The sequence below is a fragment of the Hippopotamus amphibius genome, chromosome 5 (genome assembly GCF_030028045.1).
Source record: "Hippopotamus amphibius kiboko isolate mHipAmp2 chromosome 5, mHipAmp2.hap2, whole genome shotgun sequence".
Taxonomy (NCBI): Eukaryota; Metazoa; Chordata; class Mammalia; order Artiodactyla; family Hippopotamidae; genus Hippopotamus; species Hippopotamus amphibius.
This window is the reverse complement of record NC_080190.1, coordinates 28,703,774-28,720,764: the sequence shown is the minus strand read 5'-3', so window position 1 is coordinate 28,720,764 and position 16,991 is coordinate 28,703,774. Positions and strand designations below refer to the sequence as shown.

At 38.5% G+C, this 16,991-nt stretch overlaps 1 protein-coding gene across 16 annotated transcripts in view; it reads left to right on the top strand.

Moving 5' to 3' along the window:
• BTRC (beta-transducin repeat containing E3 ubiquitin protein ligase) overlaps positions 1–16,991 on the top strand; it is a 176,015-nt gene that overhangs the window by 42,344 nt on the left and 116,680 nt on the right. For 9 of the 16 annotated variants that reach the window (XM_057734603.1, XM_057734594.1, XM_057734595.1 and 6 more), the window contains one exon: positions 8,609–8,716. The exons of the other annotated variants lie outside the window; for them this stretch is intronic. In XM_057734603.1, coding sequence (XP_057590586.1) covers positions 8,609–8,716 — 108 coding nt within the window. The remainder of the gene's footprint in view (positions 1–8,608; positions 8,717–16,991) is intronic. 16 annotated transcript variants of the gene reach the window in all.

Genomic DNA, 16,991 nt, shown 5'->3' with positions numbered 1-16,991 from the left:
GAGCCCTTGCACCACAATGAAGAGTAGTCCCCGCTTGCTGCAACTAGAGAAAGCCTGTGTGCAGCAACGAAGACCCAATGCAGCCAATAAACAAATAAAACAAATAAATAAATAAATTTATTAAACAAAAAGAATATAATGAAGGTATTGGACAGGGCTGCAGTCTCATTTGAAGGCTTGATTGGGGAAAGATTCACTTCAAGTTTTCATGGTTTTTGGCAGAATTCCTTTCCTCAAGAGTTATTGGAGACTCAGTTCCTAGCTGGCTGTTGACTGGAGGACACCCCCATTCTTGCTACGTGAACCCTTCCAGTATGACTAGTTGTTTCATCAAAGCATGCAAACCAAGAAAGCAGTAGAGTCTGCTAGCAAGATGGAAGTTACAATCTTATATAACCTAGAAGCAAAGGGGACAAGATTACTTACAAGTGTTATGAATATCAGGAGGTAGGGATCGCTGGGGGACATGTTAGAGTTTGCCTGCCAGTATTAAAATCCATTGTTATCATTATTTATTCTGAAGTTCAATTTGTTGCAGAATTAGCCTGTGAGAGCCTTTTGCACTGGGCCCTGTATCATCTTGCCATGTCTCCACCATTCTTTGAGTACCACAAGAAGATACTCTGAGCTCATCTTAAACTTTCCTTGCCCAAGTCCTAGAATTAGCCATTGTTCTAAGGAGCTCTGGTTCCTTTTAGTAGAGAGTGATATTTAGAATCCTCAAATGTACTCATTGCTATTAAGGTGTTAATGTTACCAGACCCTCTCAGTTGATAGAGCCAGGAGGTATGTTTGTGTGTGTATGTGTATACGTATATATACATCACTTACCTAGAAATTGTCACTGTCTCTGTCTCTTCAATTCTAGTTCCACAGCATAGTATTCACTCTCGCTTTCTTCCTTTCTAGATTTGTAACTCTTCTCTGATGAGAATTCTCGCCCTTACTATGCTCAATATTTGATCTATCCCCCTCATTTGATGGATCTTGGTATAACACATCTCCCATTGCCAACATAGCTCTCTCTCCATTTCCCACCCCATACTCTGTGTGGATGCCTTCCTCACCCTTTTGGGATCTGTTTGCTTTGGGCTAACCCTTCTACCCTTCTCTCCCTATTGAGTCTGAAACTCTGTGCTGGGTTACTGCCCCTCCACCCTGCTCACTGCACTGGGTCTGAAATTCAGTGCTGTGCCACTATCCCTTCACTGTGAATGTCTTCTGCCTACTTTGGAAACCCTCACTGCCCTGCCCTTCCCCATCACGTGGACATGCTCATCATCCTGCTCACTGCCACTTCAGTCGCCCATGTGGATGCTCTCCTCACTCAACTAGGGCTATAGAACCCCACGCCAGGCCACCCTCTTGTAAAGATTTTTTCCCTTCACTCTACTTAGGCTCTGAAACTCTATGCCAGGCCTTTTATCCCTCAGGGACACCTTTCTCACACCACTTGGACTCCAAAAGACTGTATTGGGTCATCGTCACCACTTATACCATTCAGTTTGATACCTACATAGCTTGTACTCACTTAATGGCTGTTGAAGTGAATTTTTCAGGAAAGGAGATGAGAGGGAAGAGGAATTAAATTTTACTTTTTATATTGAAAAAATCTTGCTAGTATTTTTATAGCAAATTCTTTCTACCTAGTGCATTACAGTTTATACAGAAGCCAGTGATTCCCACATCTATGTAATGCTTCCAGGTTTATACGCATGCTTTCATGCAATAGTTTTACTCACATACTAGAGGTTTATTATCATGTTTATGATTTCTGAGGTTACCTACTCCACCCCCACCCCAACATCCAAAAACCCACAGGTAGTTTTCAATTTACATGTGTCTGTCAGTGCTCCAACTATTCTTCCAGTCATTCATTTGAAATGTTGGGTTATTTCTGACTCATCTTCCTTTGTTCCTTTCCTCAATCCTTAAGTCCTTTTGATCTTTCTCTTTATGTAAGTTTGTCTGCTCTTCGGGCCATTACTTTGATGATTACCATGACCTCTTGGGTGGGATTCCTTTTCTTTAGTTTCTGAGTCAGTCCAATGCCCCTAAACCATCTTTGGCTCCACTTTTTTTTTTTTTAAAGCTCTTTATTGGAATATAATTGCTTTACACTTTTGTACCAGCTTTTGTGGCTCAACATTTTTTAATAAATGAGATTAACTCCATGTCTGACTTTTTAAGTGCCTTTTTTTTGGCTGTACCATGGTAGCATGAAGAACTTCCCAACCAGGGGTCGAACTTGTGCCTCCTGTGGTGGACGTGCAGAGTCTTAACCGCTGGACCACCAGGGAAGTCCTTAAGTGCCATTTTTATGTGGCATTATCCTAGGCGGTCAGAGTATCTAGTTTTGAATTCCATGTTTACCACTTGCATGGTACCCATTCACTTTTAGTAATTTATTTAACCTCTCTGGATCTTATTTACTTACTAGATTGTTTTACAGGTGAGTAAGATAATGAATTGTGAAAGATATTTATCCAACACACATACCTTCCAGCCTGGTAAGGTCAGTCTCAGTAAACAGTGTTGTTTTATCAGTATTCTCAGTGTTCTATAAGCAAAAACTGTTTCCTTCTCTTTGATATGTAGCTTTCACTGATCTCTTGCCATTAAGAGAACATTTATTAAGCATCTACTATGACCACATGCTGGAGACTTAAAAACAAAAAGACATGACTCGTATCTGAGAAATACAGTCTGATAGAGGAGGCAAGCATATAATTAATTTACATACAGTAACAAGTGCTACAATAAAATTAAAGCCTTTGGGGACTTCCCTGGTGGCGCAATGGTTAAGAATCCGCCTGCCAATATAGGGCACAAGGGTTTGATCCCTGGTCCGGGAAGATCCCACATGCCGAAGAGCAGCTAAGCCTGAGAGCCACAACTATTGGGCCTGAATGCTGCAACTACTGCAGCCTGCGCTCCTAGAGCCGGTGCTGTGCAACAAAAGAAGCCACTGCAATGAGAAGCCCGTGCACCACAACCAAGAGTAGCCCCTGCTTGCTGCAACTAGAGAAAGCCTGCAGGTAGCAATGAAGACCCAATGCAACCAATAAATAAAAATAAATAAAATTAAAAAAAAAAACTAAAGCTTGTGTCTGAACTTTTCTAAAAATTAGAAATTTTAACTAAACTTAAATAGCAGCTATTGTCTAACACAGTTTAGTACGTTATTATATTTTTCTTTGTAATTACTATTTGGGTTAGTTAACTTATCTCCCTCAATAGAGTGTAAAGTACTTGAGAATTGGTCTTTATAGTGGTGAGTGTGGATTTTGGGAGACAAATACATTGTGGTCTTATTTATGCCACTGACATTCAGTCACTGTAACTTCTCTGAACTTGAGTTTACTCTCCTGTTCAAGTGAAAATACTAATAATTCTTTGACAGGGTTGTAATGATTAAGTGAAATAATGTTTTTAAGGCTCTAGCACAATGACTGGCAAACAATTTATGCCTGATAAATTTTGGTCCTCCACTTGTGTCCATTCTGTACTCCACTTGGGTCTCTTCTGGTCCACTTGTACTCCACTTGTGTCCATTCTGGTAATGAACAATATTTGATTAATGGATGAATTTATTGATTCAATGATCTGCAGTTCATAATGGCTTCCCAGAACATTGTGAAATGCAAGTGGCATTCATGGAAGCCTGTTGTTGGTAATGATGGCACTTTATCTTTTTCTCTTTTACTCGAAGTTTTTTGTTTTTTGTTTTTGTTTTTTTAATATTTATTTATTTGGCTGTGCTGGGTCTTGGTCTTAGTTGCAGCATATGGGATCTTTAGTTGAGGCATGTGGTATCTAGTTCCGTGACCAGGGACTGAACCGGGGCCCCCTGCATTGGGAGTGCGGAGTCTTAGCCACTGGACCAGCAGGGAAGTCCCTGTACTTGAAGTTAAGATCCCTTATTTTAATTTTACCGAAACCTTGTGCAATAAGGATAGGCAGATATGATTATCCTATGTGACAGTTGAGAGTTTCGTTTTTGAAGTGAGTGAATAAATTGGGATTCTTAAGAGGCAGTCATTGAATTTGTATAGGTAGAGTCTGAATGTATTACATGGCTTTTGGAATACTGTAGTTCTCTTGGCCTGAATTTTTTAGTTGATATAGTAGTGAAAAGGGAATTCTTCTATTCCATGGCTTAAGGATACATAAACTCTCAATGCAGCAATCTTTTTATTGTTGATTATTATAGCTTCTGTTACTCCTAGAAGTTGACCAACAGGGACCTGAGTTTAGGAGATTTTGTCATTCAGCTTCATATAGTAAATGCTAAGGCCAGCCCTTTGCCTGCAGGGCCTTCTATCAGTGAAGAGGAACTGTGGCTTTTTCCAGGCAGCCAGATAGGGGGAGGTTTTGGTCAAGATTTTCACTGTTCTCTGTGAGAATGAATTTGTGCTGTTGAATCTGATGGGCATCAGATACTATATTCTCCTTAAAGCACTGCAGGCCCCTTGTCGCAACATTTCAGTCTCTTCCTGATTCTTTCAAGCACTAGAAAACATGTTTCAGGCATTTTTTAAAAAATACTGTTTTTTGTTGTTGTTGTTGTTTTGGCTACATTGGGTCTTCGTTGCTGCGCGTAGGCTTTCTCTAGTTGTGGTGAGCGGGAGCTACTCTTCGCTGCGGTGCTCGGGCTTCTCAGTGCAGCGGCTTCTCTTGTTGCGGAGCATGGGCTCTTGGGTGCCTGGGCTTCAGTAGTTGCAGCACACGGGCTTAGTAGTTGTGGCACACAGGCTTAGTTGCCCCACAGCATGTGGAATCTTCCCAGACCAGGGATCAAACCCGTGTTCCCTGTGTTGGCAGGCGGAGATTCTTAACCACTGTGCCACCAGGGAAGTCTCAGAACCTGCTTTTTTTTTAATTTTAAAAATTGTTTTAAGTGTCAAAAGAAAACCTTAAGAATTTAAATATAATTTGCAAGGAGAAACAAACTTTTACAGCCTAAACTTTAAGTAGAAAACTTACGTGGGTTTTGGGCATTTTAAGGGAGATTGTTAAATATTGAAGGACAGAAAAAGTCATACATTTTTGTCAGAAATTAACCAATCAGGATGGCCCTGAAATATATGGAATGCATAAGAATAGTAACCACAATGGCACTCCTTCCTACTCTGTTGCTTATTGCCTAAATTTCCTTTGATTTCCTCCTTCCTTCAGAAAATGCTGCTAAATGTGAAGTTGGAAGGGAAAGAGGTAGAGTTAGAAGTTATAGCCTATCCCATTAATTTTGTAATTATATTTTTTTCCTCAATGTTTTTAAGTGGCATTTACCAGTATGGGTAAGATTAATTGTTACAATACAAACCAATTTGAAAATTGGTTTTTAAATTGAGCTATAATATATAAAATCTTATGGTAATGTGCAGATCAGACTATATTCAAGTGCAGTTACCATACCCACACCAATTGTCTTGTAATAATCGGGAATGCATCCTCTGTGTGGTGTTTGCAATTTAATGCTGTTTTAGAAATCCCAGTATATCTAGTGGCTTTCCTGGGTATATGTGCCTTATTATTGATTATAATTTTATTTTGGAATTTTAGTTTAAGGGGATGGGATAAGCCCTTTCAAATTCTTAGTTTTTAGGAGTTTTGATGAAGGATAGGGATGAATGAATGAGGAAGGGCATTAGGGTGCATAACAGAAAGGGAAGTTGATAATAATTAATCAAGTACCTACTGCAGGGACTTCCCTGGTGGTGTAGTGGTTAAGACTCTGTGCTTCCAATGCCGGGGGCCGGGTTCAATCCCTGGGCAGGAAACTAGATCCCGCATGCATGCTGCAGCTAAGAGCTTACATGCTGCAACTAAGGAGCCCATCTGCCGCACCTAAGACCCAGAGCAACCAAATAAAAAAATAATTTTTTTTTAAAGTACGTATTGCAAAAATAACACAGGATATAACATAAAATGAAGGAGACAAAAAGAGGAAAGTTTTAAAAACTTACCAGGGAGCATTCATAAATATAAATAAAAATGCATGTTTTAATTAAAAAGTGGAGATTATGCGGTTGATTCAGTTATGGCTGAAACTGTATGAGCCATCTCCCTCTTTTGAAGGGAAGGCAGAGAAATGACAGACTATCTTCCAGTGCCTACTCCATTTTCTTCACTATTTCCTTTTTTTCTCTTCTCTATTTTTTCATTCTCCCTTTTTAAATTCTCACTTATTTCTCTCCCTCTTTTCTCAAATTCAGTCCCTTCAGAGTGAGACTTTGTTCTACCCAGCATACGCAGAACTTTTAACCATTTGCTTTATGATGTATATTGTCTCATTAACAGTGAGAGAAACTCACTAACAATGAGTTTCTTTTCCATTAAGCGTTTTAAATATAGAAGAATTTATGGTTGAGAGACTGTCACTAGAATATAAAGGATTTTTGTCTCTTTTGTACATTGTTCTATCCTTAGTGCCTAAGACACTGCCTAGCACGAGGAACATGCTCAACAAATACTTGTTGAATAAATGACCAAAATATTAGATTTAGAAACTTTTAATGTCATCTACTTACAAAAATTGTTTTGGCTAAGAACTTGGTGCTTCCAGGGTAGAGCAGTAATATGAGTAGAACGGTGGTTCTCAAGGGGAAAGAAGCTTGTTGTTTGAATCCTGCTCTCCCTTGTTCTCTTCTCCCTGGTGCTTTCTCACAAAATGAGACTATCTGCTACTGAGAACCACTGGATGACACTGAAATTAAAGAATTCTTAGGAGACATAGATGTAAATGGTAGATGTCAGGGTGAAAGGAAGAAGGAGATTACAAATGCAAAAGTATGGGATGTGATGGATATTTGAACAAAGCATCAAGGTAGTTAATTAGAGTTCCAGGGCCAACTGGAAGGACAGAGAAGGTGAGTTGATATAGGCAGTGGGGAAAGGTCAGATTAATGGAGTGCTTGGATTTCATACAGTAGTTATAGGGAGCCATTGTGAATTATTGATGAGTGTGACATGATAACAAAGTGAAGACAATTCTATTTAGCTGCTGTTTGTAAAATGGATTATAGCTTAAGGTGAAGAAACATTGGAAACAATGAATAAAGTTAGGAGATTGTTGTAGTTCAAAGCAGTTTAGCTGTTTTGGTTGTTAAATTACCCAGAATTGCCTTTAGCAGATACCCGTTTTTGAAATCTGATGTCTCCACTTTATGACCTAGGGGTGGATAAAGGCAAGAGGAAGAGTTCTGAACTGGGAAGCAATAGGCCAGGATTCCAGTTCTCTACTTTCTAATTTCATGATCGTGGATAAATACTTAATTTCTCCAGGGCATCAATCACCTGACCTAAAAAAATAATTATCTGAAAGCAGGAGTTTACACCACTTTTTGGAGTCCTTTGCAGCATACTATTCTTATATCAGTTATATATAGTGTGAACAATGAATACCATATTTTGTTTCCTTAATATTTCTCCAACTAAAGTGTTTTAAGAAGAAAAAAAGTCCCATGATGATAGTAAATATTTCAAAACTTATAAAGTTTAGTATTATGTGCACTGTTATATTTCAAAATGTTGTTTTTATATGTGCTGTGATCAGGTATTTAGTTTTTTAGTATTATTAGACTGTAACAGCACCCAAGTTGATAGACAAAGCTTCAGCCTGGGATACATTTAGGGAATCCTAAAGATTGTAAAAATTCTTATAAAAGATACAGTGTTTTATAAAGCTACAGGAGCAGTACCACTAATATTGTTTAATTAGTACTACTAGAACTCATAATTTCTACCTTTTTTTTGTTTGTTTTTTTGCTACTGAATACACTGTATATATTTTTACACTTACACTCTTTTTCCTGTTTGTTCAGAAGGTTTTAGGACCAGCAGCTTTGGGGGGTTCTCTTTTTTTTTTTTTCTCTTTTTCTGTCCCTGTCTCTCCTTCTTTCTTTGTTGTTGTTTTCCCTTCTGTTTGGATTGTTTCTTGCCTCCTCCCTCCCTTCCCCCACCCCCCTTAATCCATCTGGAAAGATGAAGAGGCAGCTGCTATGGTAACTATGCATTTTGGTTAATGAACAGCAGACTAACAAGATACATAAAACATATGCAAACTGTGCAGAGTTAGTTGCTGTCAAAGCTGTAGGGGTATAATACTTTTTCTTTTCCTTCTCTCCACCTTCTTAAAAAAAAAAACACTTTAACTTTCCTGTGATATTTTGATTTCTAATTTACCATTTCTAATATTGAAATGCTACCATGAACGATTCCTTTTTTCTGCTTAGTCTGCACAGTATTTCAGTCTGTGGTGAGTTTATGGGAGATGAGTTGAGGTGCGTAGAGGAAAAGAATTGATTAATTGGGTTAAGAAGTAGATTTCCTTTAGATTCATACTTAGAAGGACAGGGATAAAATTTTTTATTAAATATTTGGCTTTTTGACCTGTAACTTCTTTTTCTTGCTTTTTGGCCACTAGTGCCCTTTATGAATTTCCCTCTGGCGTTAGAACTAGTAGGTAGTATGTTTCTTGAAGATGTTTCTGTCATAAAGGCAGGCTGCAACTGGAATATTGTATTTAGCCAGGCCTTGAAAGTTCCTGTAATCTGTGCCATCCTGTCTCATACTGTCCCATCTCATAGTTGTCCTCTCTCTGCAGTGCTCTATGCCCAGGTCTCTGTGGCTGGGCTGCTCCAGCCTGGCGGACAGCATGCCTTCGCTGCGATGCCTGTATAACCCAGGGACTGGCGCACTCACAGCTTTCCAGGTACTTTCTCTGTCTCTGTGGGTTATTTGCGGGCATTAGTGTGAGTGTCTAATTCATTAGTGTGTCTCTCCTTCTTTCCCATCCTTTACTTATGTTCACTTTTCTCCTTCATATTATCTGTATTTCACATCACTCAGTTCTCTAATTTTTAATGTAGATCCAGACTGATTCATTTTTGAGACATTTTTATTATCATGATTGGTTTGCCAAAATTGACATAGCACAACTTGATTTGTTTTTCATATCTAGTAGAAGTATGATATGAATTTTAAAGTAATCTCAATAAATAGCATTCAATATGTAATGTTTGCTCTGGACCTGTGTAAAGCCAGTTAATATAATCAGTTAATTATAGCCAGTTGCCTAGGTACCTTCTTGTGTTTTTCTTATGATTACTAAAAATGTAAAGGGCTCAATTCAGAGTGTATTGTGGCTACTATACTATTATATATGTGTGTGTGTGTGTGTATGTATATGTTTATGTATATATATGTGTGTATTTTATATATATAAGAACTGTGTTTATTTATATCTTGATTAACAGGTCTAGTTTCAAGGTGGAAAGGCCTTCATGACCTTTGAGTACAGCATTCAGCTTGAGACAGTCCAGCTGGTCTTGCACAGACCATCAGATTCTAGTTCTCTTCAGCCTTTCTTAGAGGCCGCTAGGACAGTTTCAGGATGTGAGAGAAAACTATAGAGGGAGAGAGGAAAACTTGTAGAGGAATATGTAAGACAGTGCTTGGTGCCCATAGTTTACAGATTAGGGTACCACACATGGTGATTTTCTTGGCAGAAGTGTTATATATCCACCTCAGGTACTTGAAATTTGTATTTAGCATTTGATAGTAATATGTAACAAATTACTTATTTAAATTTGTTTTTAACGTACATAGCTCATACTCTATTAATAAGAATTTCAAAGACAAGTTGTAAGTAAGCATCAGAATGCTTGACTGAGTGTTAGTTAAAGGTAGGGAACTTAAGTATTCCATATTCCTGAACAGTGCTAACAGTTACTTGTCTTTAGTGATACTATTTTAGTGATGCTGCTGCTGGATATTTGTCCTTTGCAAAATACGATATTAAGCTTCCTTTGCTTGTCTTATGAGATACAATATGGTGAAGCGCATAGGCTTTAAAATTAGTTAAATCAAGGCTTATGTACTGTCTGTCACTAGTGGTATGATTGTGAGCAAGTCATTTCACTCTGAATTCATCTGCGAATGGAGACTGTAGTAAGGCATGCAGTAAGTAGCCGCTGTTTTTATCATCCTCATCTTCATCATCAACATTATTGCTTTTAACATTAGAGAATATTGATATCCTGAGAGTATCAATGTATTTCAAATATTGCTTTTTTTTTTTTTTAAACTATATATCATATTGATGAAGTTTTAGCTCTTAAGGAACTCATAGTCTAGCCTGTTGGGTTTTTCAAAATCTTTTTGGGGTTGCAGTGAGTTTTGCCAGGCTGCAGTCTGAGAGAACAGTCCCTACAAAACTGCCCTCACTTCAGATGCCAGTTGAAAGGAGCCCCCCACCCCCACCCCACTCCTCCCCTCTAGTTTGATAACTAGAAAGGACTCACAGAACTCACTGAAAGCTGTTATATTCACGGATTATTACAGGGAGAGGATACAGGTTAAAATTAGCCAAAAGAGAGACATTTAGGACAGAATCTGGAGGGAACTAAATGTAGAAATTCCTGTCATCCTCTCCCCATGGAATCCTGGCTGGCATTACTGCCTCTGAGCCACTGTATGTGGCAGTACACACAGGATATTGCCAATCAGGGAAACTCACCCAAGCCTTTGGTGTCCAGAGTTTTATTGGTGCTCAATTACAGACTGCCCGCATGGCTGACTTTTAGTCTCTAGCCCCTCCTGTAGGTTACACTAATGCTTTTAGTCTCCATTTCTTCTCAGGATTGGAACTGAGTGTGGCTTAAAGCCCCCATCATGAATCACATTTGTCCTGCGGCCAAAGCCACCAGGCAGAGTTGTGTTAGGTAAGACGTTCCAGGGATCTAGATACCACCTCCTAGTAGCGAAGGCGATAGACCAGGCCTCTTTTTGGGTAAGGTTAATTCTTCAGTATACAAGGGTCATGTACTCTGGATCTGATGAGAACTACTGAACTTAGAAAAGTACTCATGACACATAGGCAAATTTTTATTTAATAGTTTTACATATTATGATCATTATATTTATGTTCTCTTAAACTGTTAAATTATGTAACCCCCAAATCCCCCAAACTGATAAATTCTATTAAGGAAATGTTGCAGGAAGGGGAACCCCTTCCAGGACCTGAGAATGGACTCTTGTCTAACACTTGGAAATGAATTGTCTGAGGAGACTCACATGCTGACAAAGAAAGAGACTTTTTTGGGAGGGGTGCCTGGGCAGAGAGCAGCAGGGTAAGGGAACCCAGGAGAGCTGCTCTGCCACGTGGCTTGCAGTCTTGGGTTTTATGGTAATGGGATTAGTTTCCAGGTTGTCTCTGGGCCAATCATTGTGACTCAGGGTCCTTCCTGGTGGCATGTGCATCGTTCAGCCAAGATGGATTCCAGCAAGAAGGATTCTGGGAGGTTGGTAGGACATATGGACTGGTGTCTCCTCTCTTTTTGACTTTTCCCGAATTCTTCCAGTTGGTGGTAGCTTGTTAGTTCCGCTTTCCTTACCAGGACCTCCTGTTGTAAGGTAACTCATGCAGGTGGTTACTATCAGGCTTGGCCAGGGCAGGTGGTTTTGGTCAGTGGTTCCCATGACAGAAATGTGCAGGGAGCTATAAGACTATATAAAAGAGGAACCCAATTTAACTTGAGGGTGGGGATAAGGAAGATCCAGGTAATCAGGGTTTGAGTTAAGATTTGAATGATGAGTAGTGGGGCGGGGGCATGACACATTTCAGGCCAGTTCAAAGGCCCTGAGGACTGGTGGGGTTTTGTGCATTTAAGGACTCTGCTGGGGAAACAAACAAAAGCAAAACCTATTGTAAACCTATTGTTTCAGAGAATGAAGAGAATGGAGTTAGGAAAGACTGGGGAAGCTTGATCATGGCAGGATTTGTGGGCCATTGATAGTTTAGTCTTGATGCTAAGTGTAGTAAGCTGTTGAAAGTATTTAAACACAAGTTTGACCTGATGAAATTTGCATTTAGATATATATATATATTACTCCAGTTATCATAATTTCAGTAATTGAGGGAAGAGATGTGGACAGTTTAGTTTTTAGCTCAGGACTCCTTTGCACTCCTAAAAATTATTGCGGACTCTAAAGTGCTTTTGTTTATATCGGGTATATCTATTGATATTTACTATATTTGAAATTAGAACTGAGAAAAAATGTAAATGTTAATTTATTCATTAAAAGTAGCTATAAAATAACTACAAGTCCATTATACATTAATGGATATGGAGTATTGTTATTTAAAAAAAACCCTATTTTCTAAAATAAAAATTTAAGACTAGCATCATATTACATTTTTACAAAACTCTTTAATGTCTGGATTAATGACAGCTGGATTCTCATATCTGCTTCTGCATTCAGTATGTTGTGATGTGGTGTTTTGCTTGAAATACATGAAGAATTCCAGCCTCACACAGGTATAAAGTTTGAAAGAGTAGAAGTGTTTTAAATATCCTTTTCAGATAATTGTAATTTCTTAAAGATTAGTTGCAGTATAGAATCTGAAACTATATCAATGAACTTCTTGTGCTCTGTGATATTAAAAACATTGGTCTCAGTGTTTTTAACAAATCATGCTGGAACAGTTGGACATCTATATGAAAATAATGAACCTTGACTGATACATTGCACCATATACAAAAATAAACTCAAACTGGATCATAGACCTAAATATGAGCTAAAATTATAAAACGACTAGAAGAAAATGAGGGAGAAAAAAATTCATTGTGACCTCAGGTTAGGCAAAGATTTTTTTAATAATACACAAAAAACATGAACCATAAAAAAAAAAATAAGTTGGACTTCATCACAGTTTAAAACTTCTGCTTTTTAAAAAGACACTGTTTAGAAAATGAACAACTAAGACACTGACTGGAAGAAAATGTTTGTAAAGTGCATATCTGATGAAAGGCTTGAATTCAGAACTCTCACAAAACAAGATAAACTACCCGATAAAAATGGGCAATTAATGAGCAAAAAATTTGAATGGATATAATACCAAAAAAAGATACACAAACAGCAAATAAGCACATGAAAAGATGCTCAATATGTTTAGACATCAGGGAGATGCAAATTAAAACAACAGTGAGATACTACATTGCCACCCATATGCTTCTTCCTACCCTGGAATGTGGGGATGGGAATTCGGTAGATCCTAGTAGTTATTGTATCCTAGCCTAATATGAGAAATGTTAGGCTAGAAAATTCCTTGAAAGCAGAGGCAATCTCTTACACTTATCCATTGACCTCCTTTGTAGTAGTTGGGACTCAGTAAATACTGATGATTTGAACTATATTAGATAAGTGGTAAAGATAATCATATGCAATTAAAAATTGTACAAGTTAAAATCATCTGACTTGAATGCTAAGATACTAAGAACAATTCAAAATTTCTTTTAGCCTAAAACAATTTTGAATCTAAGGCCAGTGGAAAGAATTGTGAACAAAATTACCATCACTGTCAGGGCTTTCTCTATTTAGTCTTAGTCAAAAAATCAACAATTTTTTTTTTTTTTAATATTGAGTCCCTTTATAAATTACTATACTTCTAGAGTATATTTGGCAAAAAGTTGATTTAGAGATTTTTGCTGGAAAATTCAGAATAAACTGATGTGTGGGCCTTGAATTGTATTGCAGGGGTGAAATTGTGTGATATAGGCAGAAAAGAGATGCTTAAAAATCATCTTAGAAAAGAAGCCCAGAGGCCAGTATATGGTGTAGGGATTAAGAGCCCTTGTCAAAAGCAAGTTCTTTTATCTTATGCACAGTAAGGCCAAACAAACTGAACTGTCAGAGTTTGGAGCAAAAAAGGCTTATTACAAGGGCCAAGCAGGCTTCCTACATGGCACAGTGGTTGGGGATCCACCTGTCAGTGCAGGGGACATGGGTTTGATCTCTGCTCCAGGAGGATCCCACATGCTGTGGAGCACCTAAGCCTGTGTGCCACAACTGTTGAGCCTGCGCTTTAGAGCCAGTGAGCCACAACTATTGAGCCATGTGCTGCAACTACTGAAGCCCACATGCCTAGAGCCCATGCTCCACAACAAGAGAAGCCACTGCAATGAGAAGCCCGTGCACCACAACGAAAAGTAGCCCCCACTGGCCATAACTAGAGAAAGCCTGTGTGCAGCAATGAAGACCCAACACAGCCAATTAATTAATTAATTAATTAAAATGAAAAAAAAAAAAAAAAAAAAAAAAAAAACAAGGGCCAAGCAAGGAGAATGGGTAGCTCTTGCTTAAAATTTGGTGGGAAGGGCTGCAGGGTGTGTGACCTTCCTCGGATTGGTTGGTAGTGTGATAACAGAGTGGTGTTTCAGGAATCTCAATCATCAGCCTTCTAGTTCTAAGCAGTCTGGGGTCCATGTAGTTGTGCTTAGCTTGAAGTTACCATCTCCACCTGGGTTGGGGGGGGTGTGGAGAGGTGGGGGGCGGGGCTTAGTTCCTGTAGAAGAACTCAAGAGATGTGTATCAGACTGTTATGTATATCCCTTGAGGAGGAACCAGGACCCTGCCCCATTGCTGCGCTATTGTTTCTTGACTCCTTTCCTTTGTTTCTGCATTCCCTCACTTAATTAGTGCTTGAATCCGCCCTTTGGAACTCAGGGAAGGTCTAGGAGGCTGATGCCCTTTTTCCTGAAAACAAGAAAAAGGCTTTTGTACCAGGCAGGGCAGGGCCCTGTAGGGTTCTGTTCCGTTTCACCCTGGCACCAGACTGCTTGAGATTTGAGCCTGACTCTGTGTAGGTGTAACGTTGGGCAAGTACTTGACTTCTCTATACCTCAATTTCCTTATCAGTTAAATAGGGTTGATAGTAGTATCTGTCTCATAGGGTTGCTGTTAGGATACAATGAGTTGATTTTTTTATTAAGTCCTTATGAAACCATGCAGCTCAGATTGGGACTTGAACCCACGGTCTTTTAATTGAGATCACACACCTGGTCTCAGGACTTAATGAAGCTCAGGCTCTTTTTTTTTTTCTTTTTTTTTTTCCTTCCCCTTTTTTGAAGCTCAGGTTCTTTGTGTCTTATCACAGAAAGAATTCAGTGAGAGATAAGGTGATCGGTAAGAAGTAGAAGACACACTCCACAGACAGAGTGTGGGCCATCTCAGAAAGCAAGAGGTCCTGAAATATGGCGTGGTTAGTTTTTATGGGCTGGTTAATTTCATAGGCTAATGAGTGGGAGGATTATTCCAACTATTTCAGGGAAGGAGTGGGGATTTCCAGGAGTTGGGGCACCACCCACTTTTTGGCCTTTTATGGTTAGCCTCAGAACTGTCATGGCGCTGGTGGGTAAGTCATTTAGCATGCTGATGTATTATAGTGAGTGTATAATGAGGCTCAAGGTCTATTGGAAGTCAGATCTTCCACTGTCTTGGATCCGGTTTGTTTGTTTTTTAAAAGCAAGGTTTATTTTATTTTATTGTATTTTTAAAAAATTTATTTATTTTTATTTATTGGCTGTGTTGCATCTTCGTTGCTGCACACGGGCTTTCTGTAGTTGCAGTGAGTGGGGGCTACTCTTTGTTGCGTTACGCAGGCTTCTCATTGCAGTGGCGGGCTCTAGAAAGGAGGCTCAGTAGTTGTGGCTCACAGGCTTAGTTGCTCCGTGGCATGTGGGATCTTCCCAGACCAGGAATCAAACCCGTGTCCCCTGCATTGGCAGGTGGATTCTTAACTGTGCTACCAGGGAAGCCCAGATCTAGTTAGTTCTAACCAGTTTTTGTCATGTTCTATGCCTGTGTCATTCTTTTAAAGGTTGTGTCCTACCCCCTTTCTTCCGGTTTCACTTAGAACAGGGTCTGGCAGATTAATGAGTTCTATATTATCAGAAAAATTCAGAGGACTAGATTTGGAAGCTTTCAGCAAATGTTTCACCTTGATATAAAACAGTACACTATTAAATTAAGTCATTATTATTTGTTTTTATACCTTACAACTCAGTTCTGTATCATAGCAAAGCCTACTCTTGGTTCAGGTATTGATGAGAAAATTTTGCTTTCCCCAACATTGTTATAAGTATGAATGTTTATTTTTCTTTTCTCATCTTCAGAGAAATCATTAAGTTCTATGTAGCAAAAATGGAAGAAATGAGCTTAAATGCTGGTTTTATTCTGTTGATATAGACTTAAGTCTAGTCTTTCCTGTTTCCACTACTAGAATTACAATAATCTTAGTACATTTGCATCTTTCTTGTTTGCATCTTACCTTATTTGCTTATTTAGATTTTTGGTTATGTAAAAATTACATATGTAAAGTATACACATCTTGTGTACTCTTAGATGAATTTGACAAATGTATACATTTGTGTAACCTCACTCTCAAGATATAGAGTATTTCCATAATCTGAGAAAGTTCCTTTGTACCCCCTTAGTACCTATATCCCATATGGAATTACTGTTCTGATTTGTTACCAAAGATTAGTTTTGCCTGTACCTGAACCTCATATAAAAGTAGTCATATAGTATACATTCTTTTGTGTGTCCTCTCTCTCTTTTATTTTTTTTTTTTGCCACACTACACGGCATGAGGGATCTTAGCTCCCTGACCAGGGATCAAACCTATGCCTCCTGCAGTGGAAGCGCGAAGTCCTAACCACTGGACACCAGGGAATTCCCTGTGTCCTCTTGATCAGTGTAATGTTTTTGAGATTTATCCATTTTGTTATGTTTGTCTGCAACTTATTATTTTCATTGCTAAATAAATTCCATTGCATTAATATGCCACAATTTGTTTTTCCATTCTCCTGGTAGACAGTTGGATTGTTCCTATTTTTGTCTACTATGAATAAAAGCTACAGTGTACAGTTTGTATGTCTTTTTGTGGACATGGGTTTTTATTTTTCTTGGCTTAATCCCTAAGAGTGGAATTGCTGGGTCATAGAATAAGTGTATTTTTAATTTTAAAAGATACAGTTCAAGTAATTCTTCAAAGTGGTAGTCCCAGTAGTAATACTCATTTCTACTAATATTGCCGAACATGTTTAAGGAAGTAACTTAGTAATCGCTTCATAGCATTTTTCTTTGAAATTATTGCATTCCTTTAGCACCTTCAAAGTAACTATTCTATGACAATAGAAAAGGAA